This window comes from Corvus hawaiiensis, chromosome 8, assembly GCF_020740725.1.
Source record: "Corvus hawaiiensis isolate bCorHaw1 chromosome 8, bCorHaw1.pri.cur, whole genome shotgun sequence".
In the NCBI taxonomy this organism is placed as follows: domain Eukaryota; kingdom Metazoa; phylum Chordata; class Aves; order Passeriformes; family Corvidae; genus Corvus; species Corvus hawaiiensis.
The window spans coordinates 20,597,983-20,610,866 of NC_063220.1; the positions used below are offsets into that span (position 1 = coordinate 20,597,983).

Here is a 12,884-nt window from a genome sequence, read left to right on the forward strand (position 1 = left end):
GGGACTGTTAGAGATGCAGATCTCATGACTTCCATTCTAAAATGTAGATATTTAGTCTTATAATTTGGAATTTCTATAGCATGTCTCTCATAAAGGCCATGAACTGCTTTGCAAACATCAGCTAAGCCTAGTAGCATCATTGTGAGCAACATGAATATGAATGAATTGCATTTTACAGGTCAGGAGACCCACGTAGAGAGAGAGAGATTATGCAGCTTGCCCAGAGTCACAGAGAGACTGGATGGAAGAGCTGGTAGTCAAGCAGTCCCTCTGTCGTACAGTCAGACACTTCCATCAAGTCCAAAGCTGCATGAACTTTACTTTTATTAATCTTCAATCGGTTAAAAAAAAAGAAAGAGAGACTCAGTGAGACCTGATTCAAATACTGCATCTTTAACAGCACATGAACATGTGAGAAACCCTGTTCTATACACTGCAAACAGAGCGGAAGGTGGTTTTCTAAATCATACAAGACACATGTCAGAGAGAGTGCACCCTGAAAGATCTCTGAAAGATGGATAGAGCGACAATATTACATGTTTCTTCACAAATAAATGTTAGAGTATCAGACAAAACTATAATGAAGGAAAATCAGACAGGACAGAAAACAGTACAGCTGAAAAGGAAATTCCCTGTCATTCATACCATCTGTTTCAATGCAAAAAAAAAAATTGAAATAGTTGTAGCTGTTTGAAAATACTGATAATGAGGTAAGAGAAAAAAAGTCCACTGCTAAAGCTTCTGAGGTACCAATCCCCAAAAGATATCTAGCTAATTCTTGCATTTCAATATACCTAGTATAAGACAGAGAGGATCTCAGTGCATTAAAAATATAAACACGTTATGTCTGCTGTGCCAGTGTGATCCCAAGTGCTCCATCGCAAGGAGGAAGGAGCCACACAGACGCACAGTATCCTCAGGGAAATCGTTTTGTGGTGGGGTTACTGAGGCAGTTGACAACAGTGCTGGACTTGGATGTCCCAGATGCTGCCATAGCCATTAGCATCACAAAAAAAAAGCTCTAGGAAAAGAGCTCAGGATCAATGCTGAATGAGAGGCAATGCAAGATAAATAGTTACATCATGTTTAATACCTGATGGCCTGGAGAATGATTTGACTATTTCTTAAAGGCACAAAAGAATCAATACATCTATTTTTTATTTACTGCATTCCAACTAAAAGCACTCATCTTATATAACTGCGTTTACTTTAAAACAATGTCCACTGATGTCAACAGGAAGCTATTCATTGCTCTGAAATGGTTTTGGGTTGGGATTCTGATAGTCACAGCTGTAGGTGTGATTACCAGGAGATACTCAAAACTCTGGCACCTCCCTGAAAGATGTAGTCACTAACCACTATATTACTATTATATTTAATGAGACTGATGGAGACTGTGAAGCTACTACTTCAAGACCTTTCTTCTCTGGTCTGTGGCTTTAAATTAAAGCTCTTAAAATAACATTGGAAGTAACACAGCTATCACTTCCGTCTTGGTTTTGATGAGTTCTGTACATACAATCTTTTCCAATTATGCTGATGATGGTTCTGCTTGTGGCTTTTAGACTCTGATTCCACAGCTCAATTTAGTACCTGATGAAGTCTGAACACGTAGACAGTGCCACTGGTGATGACAGACCTTTTGCAAATATTTAAGTACACAGATGAAGCTGGCCTTTTGCCACAAGTTTTAATCTTGTCTGTTTACCGTGAGACAAAATTGATGTTTAAGTCAGCAGAAATGTGGCTCCAGGATGGACTGCAGGAATGGAGGTGTCATACCATGTTCAAACCACTCCTCACTGGCACTTCTCTAATGGGCTGAGCCAACGCCCAGTAGTATCAAGAGGGAGTCATCCACCGCCCATTGCAATAGGCACTAGGATCGTGCTCCCATCAGGAGCAACCTTGTTGAAGTCAGTGAAGGGACACGGGTGTGAAAAGAAGTTGGTTGCAGGATCTTCAAAAAGTGATGGACCTTGATTACACTTGGAAGGAAAAAAGAAAACCCACCAAAATACTAAGGAGAAGCATCAGGTCCCACAACAGACTTGATTCTTACATTTCTATTGATTTAAATTGCTATTCACTCTTGTGTAAAATCCTTGGCAGGTTTTTCAGGAGCATTCCTTTATCTACTCCATGCATGGATCAATGTCTGAGCTGTTAAGGCACAAAGTCCAGTTTACATTTGGAAACTCGCTGCAATTCGCATTTCTAATTGAATCCTTCAGATTAATGCCTTTACAGAACAATTATATCTTTATGCACTATCGTTTGTTATACAGTACTGACATCGTTCAGTATTTTCTAGCAGTTTCAGAGTCACACGTGCACCATGGAAGGACACCTGTGGTGATTTATACAGGACCAGCTGATGAGGTTAGCATCATCTCTCTGCCCGGTCCCTTGTCAAGTATTCTCAGCCAAGGCTGCAGAAAGAGACTTTCGTATGTCCCCAGCTGTCACAATTCACAGCACTGCTTACTAATTGAAATTACTTACTAACTGAAAACCAACGACTGAAATTGGTAACAGCTCACTTAATACTGCAGGTTACATTCCACCATAGCTGGGGAGCTCACATTCAGTCCTGCCACCTCTGCCACAGAAGTGGTGAGATCCAGCTGAGGAAAAAAGCAGCCCAGGGAAGATGGCCATATCCTAATGCGCACCTCAGAGGCATCCATGGAGGCACACTAAAGGCACTCTAAAAACTAGTTCAGTGTTTAAAGCATCAGAGGAACATAGAAACTGAACCTGCCTTCTCTGTTGCATAATGCCTTCAACCCTCCTGCATCAGCTAATGCTGTGCCCTAGAAAAAGTACAGCTGGCAAAACAGCTGCTGAACAGGTCACAGTGTCAAACATGGATTAAAAACTAGGGTTAGTGATCCATACTTAACACGGAAAACAACATGTCCAAAAGGAAAGAAGCCTCTCAATCCCCCTGCACCTTGCTTTAGAGAGAACAAAAATGTTAGGAAGTTATGCAGAACAGTTTTCAAAATACATCACATGAGCACTGCAATGTAAGCATAAGGAATCCCATCCAAATAGAACCACACCAGCATTTAGAGAGTATTTCATAATCACAGGATAAAGCCACAAACTAGGATAAATCAAACATTACCATCTTTTCGTTGTTCAGAACGGAGGACTTCCCTGGCTGATAGTCATAAATGCTCCTGGGTTCTGCACGGTATTTTCTGGTGTCCACCTTCTTGTCTGGAGGCTCCCAGTCAGTCCTGAGGAAACAAAAATCAATTAACCCAAAATACTGTGGTTTCTTTGGAGACAAACACTCCATTTTGACAGATGCTTTACCCCATTAATCATGGTTTAATCAGGGTACTTTTCCTTAACCCAGGAAAGGAGACTGCTACAAGAGGAACAGTTCAGATTGGGGTCTGGACACCTTCTTGTTTATCTGTTGCAGGCAGAGTTTGATACAGCTCAGCTGCTGAAACAATTAGAGCAGAGGGGGCTTATTCTAAGAACTTTCAGTAAACTTCCAGGCTTCTGTATCTTTCCTCACTGGAAACAGCTTAATGATGGGCTTAACTCACAAATATGAACATGTCCCAACTTTGGGCAGAATATAGGTTAAATTCCTTTTGCTAAACTTCTGCCTTTTAGCCACATCACTGATTACCTGACTACCACTGCTCTGGATTCTGAGGGCACTCTGGATTCCAAGAGGAGGTTTCTCCTAGAGACATGAAAGAATTATCTCAGGCTGCTCTATCTTAAGATGGCTAAGAACAGTCCATTGACATATCCAAATCACTATTTTGTGCAATGCCTATACCAGCACAGTTCAAACAACAACAGCCACAAAACATTCAGGGTCCATATCCTACAAGGTCCTGCTGCTCTGAAAATTGGTATAATCAAACACCTCATGAAGAATAACAAATGCTCTCCAAAAAGCCCAGAAAGCAGCCCTTTTAAGATGATGAACTAATTCTGATTTTGCTCTTGGCATGTTCTCTTTGATGGGCAATGTGTATGTTGATTGATCTCACGCAGAATTCACCAAACAAAAGTGAAGCATCTATCTGAAACTGCTGCTCCAGGTTTCCTCTCCCTTACCCTTCTGATCTGGTTAGGGTAGAAACAAACCACTGAGCTGCCTAAACTCTCTCCACTGGCTGAGGAGAGACAGAGACGACCAATTTAATTTTTTTTTCTATCTAAAGTAAGGCAAGATGACAGTCAAAATGATTGGCATAGAAACAGTGTACAAATTTCAACAAGAATGAACTTTGCTGTCCAGAATAACTTGATTGCTTAAGACTTCAACCACAGAGAAAATTCTGGTGAGGCACTGGCTTGCCACTAGATAATAGGAAGCATTAATTATGGTAATCTTTTCAGTTGCAAGAGTTTTCTCAGAGAACAAATACACGAATGCCTTCAATTCCTACATAAGGAAGACACATTCTATCAATAAACTTTGTCTCCTGATCCAGTGACCTCAGATGCTCGCTAAAGCATCAATCTCAAATTACAGCATTGCTCATTTGAGGCAGCAAGTGAAAAACACTAAGAGCATGTAGAAGGTGGTAAAGGAGGGAGGAGCAGTTCAAGAGCTGGGAAAATTCAGCAGGACATAAAATATGTGTCTTGTATGATTTAGAAAACCACCTTCCGCTCTGTTTGCAGTGTATAGAACAGGGTTTCTCACATGTTCATGTGCTGTTAAAGATGCAGTATTTGAATCAGGTCTCACTGAGTCTCTCTTTCTTCATTTGGTAAATGCATTTTTACTGCTACAAAGAGGTTTAAAATACATGGTAATAAAGCAAAAAATGAGGAGGGAAGTAATCCTAAAGATCAGAAATGACACTGCTGACTAGAACCTACTTCCAATAAAGTTCACATGGGTAAGACTGCTCAGAGATGGAAAACGTAACAAAGTTTTTACCAAGGTTCAACACAAATCTAAATTTTGCTTCTCTATAATTATCACTACTTGTTTGTATTCTGAGGCCTTTACAGTGTCACACTGAGCCAAGAGTCTCCACTGTGCCTATGTGGTAGGCACTGTATAGACACGATACCCAAGGAAACACTCCTCACCCAGGCAGGAGACTATGCAACAGACTGTGTGAGGCCTCATAAAAAAGACAGACAGAATGAGGGACTGGGCTGTGACAATGAAGGAGTTCACTGCTGCCTAGTAAAAGACTCAGAGCAAAAACTACACATCCAACTTCCAAAAGAGTTTAACTGGAGTTGTGGACCTAAGGCTTCCACTTTTATCCCCTTCCCATTGGCAGCTTTCAGATATTCTTCCAGAACTGATCCATATACAACTTAGTTCAGGTCACCTTTCTGGGCTTGATTTCAGTGATGAAGTACGGTTTGGCAGTGGCAAAGTGGCAGACCTCTTCACAACCTTCTCTGAATCAATATTGTCCATCTCACTCTTGGAGCGGGGAACAGAAAGCTGGGTTCTGCCTGTAGGATAAATCACATATAGGAATATTGGTGAACTGGATAGGAGACAAATAAATACATGCTTTACATGCCCTTTCTGTTTGACAAATTAAACAAGAAATGTGAATTACTTACTGTCCTCAGAATAGGAATAACGAGGAGAGTATGAATCAGAATCTTCATCTGAAAGACAAAAGCATTTTGCAAGGGAGTTGAGAAATCCCCGAAGAAGAAGCAGGAGAGACCCTTTAATTTCTTCTACTAATGCATTGACAATAATTTGAGTGATATGCCCAATACTTACCTCAGGGAGAGTATCCTAAAAAATAAAATTCCAATGAGGTTTAAATTGCATTTGAAAATATTTCCTAGATTAGATATAAATATTAATATACTACTTACACTAATACCTTTCTCAAGGCTCTCAAAGAACTTTCGAAAATAATCCCTTTTTATCATAAAACTCCTCTATATCAAGGGTTAATAGATCCACTTTATCAAAAGCTGAGAGATAGAGAATCCAAAAGCCATAGTCTATGATTAAAATAACTCATTAGGTGCTAAACACAATAATTGAGCTGAGGAGTCCTGCTGCCAATCACATATGATTTTTGTATTTAGCTATTAGACAGCATCCAAAGGAGGGCAATGAAGGTGGTGAAGGCCCTTGAGGGGAAGCCGTATGAAGAGCAGCTGAAGTCACTTGGTCTGTTCAGCCTGGACAGGAGGAGACTGAGGGGAGACCTCACTGCAGTTACAACTTCCTTGTAAGGGGAAGAGGAGGGGCAGACACCGATCAAGTTCAGTCAGGGGAGATTTAGGTTGGATATAAGAAAAATCTTCTTCACCCAGAAGGTGATTGGGCACTGGAACAGCTCCCCAGGAAATTGGTCACAGCACCAGCCTGACAGAGCTCAGGAAATGTTTGGACAATGCTCTCAGGCATTATGTGACTCTTGGGAATGTCCTGTGCAAGGCCAGGAGTTGGACTTTGATAATCCTTGTGGGTCCCTTCCAACTCAGCATATTCTGTGATTCTGTGACTGCAAAGGGATTTGTGAGCAAAAGTATTACTAACACCTCTGCAAGGAAGCTACTAAATGTGACAGAGAAAAAGACAGAAAAACAAAGAAGACGAAGCTAGAATAAACTAGATTAAAAAACTCTTTAAAGAAAGTGTTATGTGAATTTAGTGATGCCAATCAACAGGGTGAAACAATTTCCAAATTTTCTCTCAAGGACACCGATCAGATACTACAGCCAATCTCATCTGGTGGAAAAAAACAACCTGGCTAACACAGCTGACCTGAAGTTGCAGTCAAGCCTTCATCAAGCCTTTCAGGAAGACTCAGGGAAGTCTAAACTTCTAGCCTATCTGCTTTAGTTCTCTTGGTGAATGAATTAGAAGGTTAAAGTTCCAAAAAGATGATTATTGATTCTTGGTATGCTTATCATAACCTTCAGGTTAAGAAAAAGCAAAGGTCAATTTTCAGGCCAACTTCCGTATTTTAAACCTTAATGACACAAACCAAATATATTACACTGAATTGCTGACAAAAATGACGTTATTCTTAAATATATATTTGGTTTATTCAGATAGAAGAACACTTGGTAAATCATAAAACTCTCAGCAGTCCCTAAAAATACAGATGAACAAATGTCTAGAACTACCTTCACAGCCATTCACCTCTAATAATCTTATTTAGTGCTGGTAAGCAATAAGAAATAATTTTATTTACTTACTTGATGAGAAATATCAATATTCATTATAGCTCATCATTCAAACAAGAAAACCATACAATAAAAAATTCACTTCAGATAATTGCTATTTTCCAATTTCTTATATTCTAATATCTACAATAATGAGGAGAATAGGTATGTTTTGTCTCTGAGTATCTTATAAAGAAGGGTGTCTACATTTCTTTCCTTTTTACATAAGAAATACTGAAACACAGAAATCTGGAACGATTTGATAATGTTAAAGAGTAAATCAGCATTGAGCATTAAAACAACATCTGTTTCTCAAAGCTGCATTCTATCTATGGGACTCTTCTTCACAGAGCAGAAAATCACAAGCTTGTAACTTCAAAATCTGATTCCTTTAAAGAAGAGAGACTGTTTCCCTCTAGATGGTAGAGAATCTGCAGGGTTGGGTTCCATTTCATGGATTGCACACATTCTGTATGTTTCTAGAAACTCTGAATATATTTTTGAAGAGAGCCCAAATCCTGATGTTTCTAGGAGATCTTATGCATCAATCCATTCTGACATTAATTGTATGAAAGTGAGGCTCCAACCCATCTTTATATAAACACTGCCACTGAGTACCTATCTTTGAAATGTTTTCTAAACATGTGTCTTGGGGTGACACATGTACTCCAACCCCTCCAACTCAACATCACATATTTTGTATTTCTTCTCAAGAAAATAATCCAAGCAAATATTAGAGCAATGTATCCCAATATATTGAGAATAAAAATTAGTGTTTGGTCCAATAAAATTTCAACTATATAAACCAGCAAATTACTTTCATATGCACATTTCTAAATGCATAGGAAACATTTATGGGAAAACAGATTCTTTAATATATTATCATCATTGGGTTTGCAAACTATGTTAGTCCAGATGAGTAAAATAGATTTTCAAACCTCATTATGAACAATGAAATATTCTCTGTAAAACTCTTTTATCCATTAGTTACTGAAACTGTTTCTCTCTCACCCATACCCACATACCATTCTGCCAAGAGAAAATAACTTACCCTGCATTATGATTTGCAAGGCAGGACCCTTCACCTAGTATGTTTCACCAGGAAGTTATCAAGTGTCTTAGATACCTGTATGACACTTCATCCACATTCATTTTAACAGTGAAATGCACCTTACGTTTCCTTGCCTTCTTCAAGCATCTCAGCTCATATTGCATGCTTTCTTCTTACACAATACCCACCAGATGTTTAAAACAAACATTAAATAAAATGGTTAATTAATAGTCTCACCAGGGTTGGCTTGAGGCACAGGCTAAGTAGGCAAGTTCCTAAATTGCAGGATCTAAAGTGTCACCAAAGCACCAGGTCAACAAGGCTGTCACCAACAACTTCCCAATCAGGTAGATGTCTGTACATCCAATGTGTGCAGCAGATTCCAGTATTTCTCATATATAAGTATTTTGCACAGTCACACAATTATCACTGCAACAGATGCTATTTCACCATGCCTGAAATATGACTGCAAAGTATTCTGATTTGAATACAAAGTTTAAGTGAATCTGCTGAGCACATGAAGAGATAAGGTAAAGAGAGTGTTATTTCAAGTAGCAAGATGTGCTGATGAGACCAAACTCTGTCCTTGCCTAGATATGCCAAGTGCACCTAAGACCAGCCCTGAACCTATGTTACCAAGTTATTTTTATTTTAAAAGACTACACTGAGGGACTGATCCAAAACCCACTGAAGCAAGCAGCCTTTTTACCAATATGCTTCAGTGACATTCTGGGTCTGGCCCTAATACTATGTTAATGTTAAAAACCAGAAGCAAATAATTAATAAAATTTATTGATTTGAAAGGAGGGGGAGAAATCTCAGTTAAACCATATCTTTACATGTAAAAGTCAGCAATCTAGACATGTTAAATAATCACTGCACACGCAACTGATAAGCGCATAAAACCAAGCAAACCCCAAGTTTGCAGCATTAGTCAAATACTAGTTACAAAGGCAGAGGAGCACTGCAAAACCAAAAAGGCATCATACAGTCAAGGCAAGGCTTAGAGTGCAGCAAATCATTATGAGGCAGCATAATGCTCAGCAACTAGAAAAAACTCCGGGAAGAAAATAAAGGGATAAGGCAGCATTTGTGCAGATAAATATACATGGACCTTTATTATTACCTTCAGAGATAGGACTAGGAGTAGACGCAGGAAACTGGTATGTAGGAGAATAAGGATTGTCTTCTGCAGCAGAGAAAAGCAGTGGATTTTGAGACTATCCACAAGGAAGTGGAGGTTATGCTTCATCCCCCAACTTCTATCACCATATGATTTTATTCCCTACTTTAATAACACTAGGATAGATGGTATCAGACTTTAAAAAAAGATTAATAGATTAGCAAAGGTTTAGTTATTTTATGCATCACACACGAAGGTATACTGGGCATAACTGAATTTCCAGGCAGTGTAACAGAAAGCTAGAACCTGAATCTAGTTACTATTAGGGCACTATAGTACAGTTAACTCAAAGCACAAGACAACAGATACTCTGACTGAACTTCTGGTACCTTCAGTTTTTTGCTGGATTTCAGGAAGTTCAGGAAATATGTAGGTAGGGCAATAAGGGTTTTCTTCAGGATTGTCTAAGGAGAGGAACATGATTTGCAAAAAAGAACAGAGAGGACAGATTTAACGGGGAAGAAGGGCGAGCCAAGAATCCATTCAAGCTGACTGCAGAACAGTCCCTCTCGTGCTGATGTTCTAGCTTGACACAACCTAGAATGCGTCTTTGTTCATTGCTGCCTTGCATGTCTGGGCCTTGTGAGAGATCCTGGAAGCCAAGGGGACCGAACTCATTCTCCTCCATCTGAGCATGGGCTCAAACTGAGCTAAAGAACCTCTGTTAGGAGCAGCAGGATTAGGAAATAGTTCAACCCCTCCTCATTCCATCCGCTACAGCACAGCATTTATCTATGCATAAAGCTCATCAGGACAGCACCTGCAGCAGCAAATACAGCTCCAGTTTGGCATGCTCCACATTTTGCTACAGAAGCACAGATCTGAGCTGCGCTTGCCTGCGTGTCAGGCGGTTCAGAAGGTTCAGTTTGCAAATGCTACTGCAGCCATTTCTCACACAGAAGAAAAATGTGAATGTATCAGCAGTCAGGCATAGAAGTGCGCCAAGGTGGGAATCCCTTGAGAGTGCACCACTAGAACGTTTGGAAGTCCTCACCACAATTCTAGGTTTTTAAAGGAGAAAGATAGGGGTTTTGAAAAAGCAGAGTTCAGATTTTGAATTCACCAAAAATTAGTGGAAACCTTTCCACTGGTTTCAGTGAACTTCAAATCGTGCTTTGTTGTGCAGATACTAAAGCTTAACAGTATAAAAAGTTTTCTCTTATGCACAGAGATGTTTCAGGGATAACCTACTGTATTTTAAAAGTGTGTGGGTTGGGTTAGCTGGTAAAATTGGAGTTCAGGGACCTATTTTCTCCAAGTATGAAATTATTATTGGCTTTTCTGGTCTCAAATAGTATACTTGATTTCGTGTTCACCTTTCAGAACAACTCAGACCTTTCTTTGGACTTCACTGTTCTCTCACCATTGACTTCAAAGATTTCAAATACATTGGTTGAGTTCTGTGGTGCAGAGCAAACACTAATTAACATAAAATGCTTTTATTTAACACTCAGTACAATTCTTCATATGAATGAAACAAAATGTCATCAAGGTGGTTCTTTTAAAGTAAAAAAAACCCATCTGTGCTACAGTACCTCTATTTAGCTTGTGGATCTGTTTGAACATCGTCTTGTACCAGTCCTTTGATCTGTCTGTATTCTATTGGAAAAATAAATATACGTAGAAATAATCAACAATGGTTTTACCAGCCTTCAAAGTTATTCCAAATCTTCCAGCATTGAAAAAAAATTACACTCTGCTATGTGAAAGCTGTATGATATTAATATTCCAAAATATGAATTATTTCACTCAGGTATATCATCTCATATGAGGTTTCACTCAAGTAACTAATAATGAGCAAGCTTTGCAGAGGCAGGCTGTAACCTCTGTAGAACTGCAGATTGTATGAAATGTTTTGCATATTAATCTGGTTTGACATCTAAAATTAAACATCTTGCCTATTTTAGTCATACATATCAATTTCCTAAGTATTCAGTGGACAGTTAGAAACATTGAGTGTTTAAGTCATTCCAGACACTAGGGGTAAGAACAGGTTAATAATTCTTTTCATAATTTCCTCTGAACACTGAATGAACGTAACCACATATAAAAGAGGTATCTGCCTCTAAGATGGCTAAAATGAGACAAAACTCTCCTTTAGCTGCTAGATGGGAAGGAAACAGAGGAGCAGAAAACATAATTTTCAGATACTGTGAGAAGAAATACTAATTTTTAATTTTCTTTTCCTGGAGGCAGCTGAAACGGGTCATAGCAAATGGAATAATTCATCATAAAATATATCAGAACTAGAATTCAATCTTCCCTTAAATCTCTGCAGCTGTAGTGAGTTCCCTCAGTCCTAAGGTAGGCAGAACCTAGCTCAGGTTTTTCGCATCAACCACATGCTCAGTGTTGTCTTACCCTCAGTGGAATCCCAATATCATCGACAGAAGTATCAGCCATGTGGTGAGGGCTCTTGACAGTGCTTCTCTTTTCTTCCACCGCCCTCTTCTCACTTGGCACTGTCTCCTGAACCGGCTTGTCCCGTAGAAGTGCTGAATCAACTTTATCAGGAACTAATCTGTCTGGCACTGAATCTGGAAAGGACAATGGGGGATTTTTACCTCATCCCAGCATTTCACAACATCACCATATTCCGCTCTTTTAAGGCAAAAATCCTAGCAAGTAGTTGATGAGACAGACTGTGTCACTGCTGGCTGTGCTTAGCAGCTAGACTGAAGGAAATCTCCCAAGAAAATGCCTGATGCCAGCCAAAGCAGGCAAGCATCTCTCAGGTTACCATCACACATCTCACGACAGTCTCAGCTGTCATATAAGACAGTGGAGTATTTTGGTATCAAGAATTGTTCCTTTTAACTAATTAGTAACTCTACAATGTCAGTCTTCATCAAAAAGCACCAGTGATACAGTCTCCCGTACATCATTTTCTGCTGATTTCAGCCTGAAGGCGCATGGTATGTGGTAGTGGTGCACTACTTTTTAACAGCTTGCATTCACCTGTCTGACAATTCCATTTGTTGCAGACAGTATATGATGTTTCCAATTCATTTCCATGCTTTAATCAGAGTGTGTAAACAACAAATGTTGTTTAAGCACACATAGGACATGATTGTACAGCAGTCTGCATAAAGATGGAGGTAAGTAACTAATTTCTTCAGATTGCCTTGCTTCCGAACTGGAATTCCTTGACACTGCCCAACTGACACCCAGAGGTAGCAGCAGGCATCACCAAGGGACTTCAGGTTGCTCTGAAGCTCTACTCTGCTCTGCAGAGCTGTAGCACAGCAACCCTTAGTCAAGGACTTTTTCTATGTGGATTTCCTGGAGAGGAAACACCTGCAATTTTAGTCTGCCTCATCAAGACTTTTGCAAATCCGATAATTTTTACATCACTGCATGCATTGAAGAGAGAAAGACATGTTTATTCACATGCACATTACCATCCTGCACAAAGCCATTAAAAGTGTAGAAATCTGATAGGGGCAGACAGTGGAGGAAAGGCTCGTGCACAGCATTGATCTGTTGGCACCTTGA

General features: G+C 39.5%; 1 protein-coding gene across 46 annotated transcripts in view; it reads right to left on the minus strand.

The window, feature by feature from the left end:
* SORBS1 (sorbin and SH3 domain containing 1) overlaps positions 1-12,884 on the minus strand; it is a 167,002-nt gene that overhangs the window by 33,211 nt on the left and 120,907 nt on the right. For 38 of the 46 annotated variants that reach the window (XM_048311184.1, XM_048311185.1, XM_048311186.1 and 35 more), the window contains 7 exons: positions 11,751-11,926; positions 10,925-10,988; positions 9,719-9,793; positions 9,333-9,395; positions 5,581-5,628; positions 5,337-5,466; positions 3,134-3,248 (listed from right to left, as the gene is read on the minus strand). In XM_048311184.1, coding sequence (XP_048167141.1) covers positions 3,134-3,248; positions 5,337-5,466; positions 5,581-5,628; positions 9,333-9,395; positions 9,719-9,793; positions 10,925-10,988; positions 11,751-11,926 — 671 coding nt within the window. The remainder of the gene's footprint in view (positions 1-3,133; positions 3,249-5,336; positions 5,467-5,580; positions 5,629-9,332; positions 9,396-9,718; positions 9,794-10,924; positions 10,989-11,750; positions 11,927-12,884) is intronic. The other 8 variants (XM_048311194.1, XM_048311205.1, XM_048311208.1 and 5 more) reach the window with 1 other exon arrangement.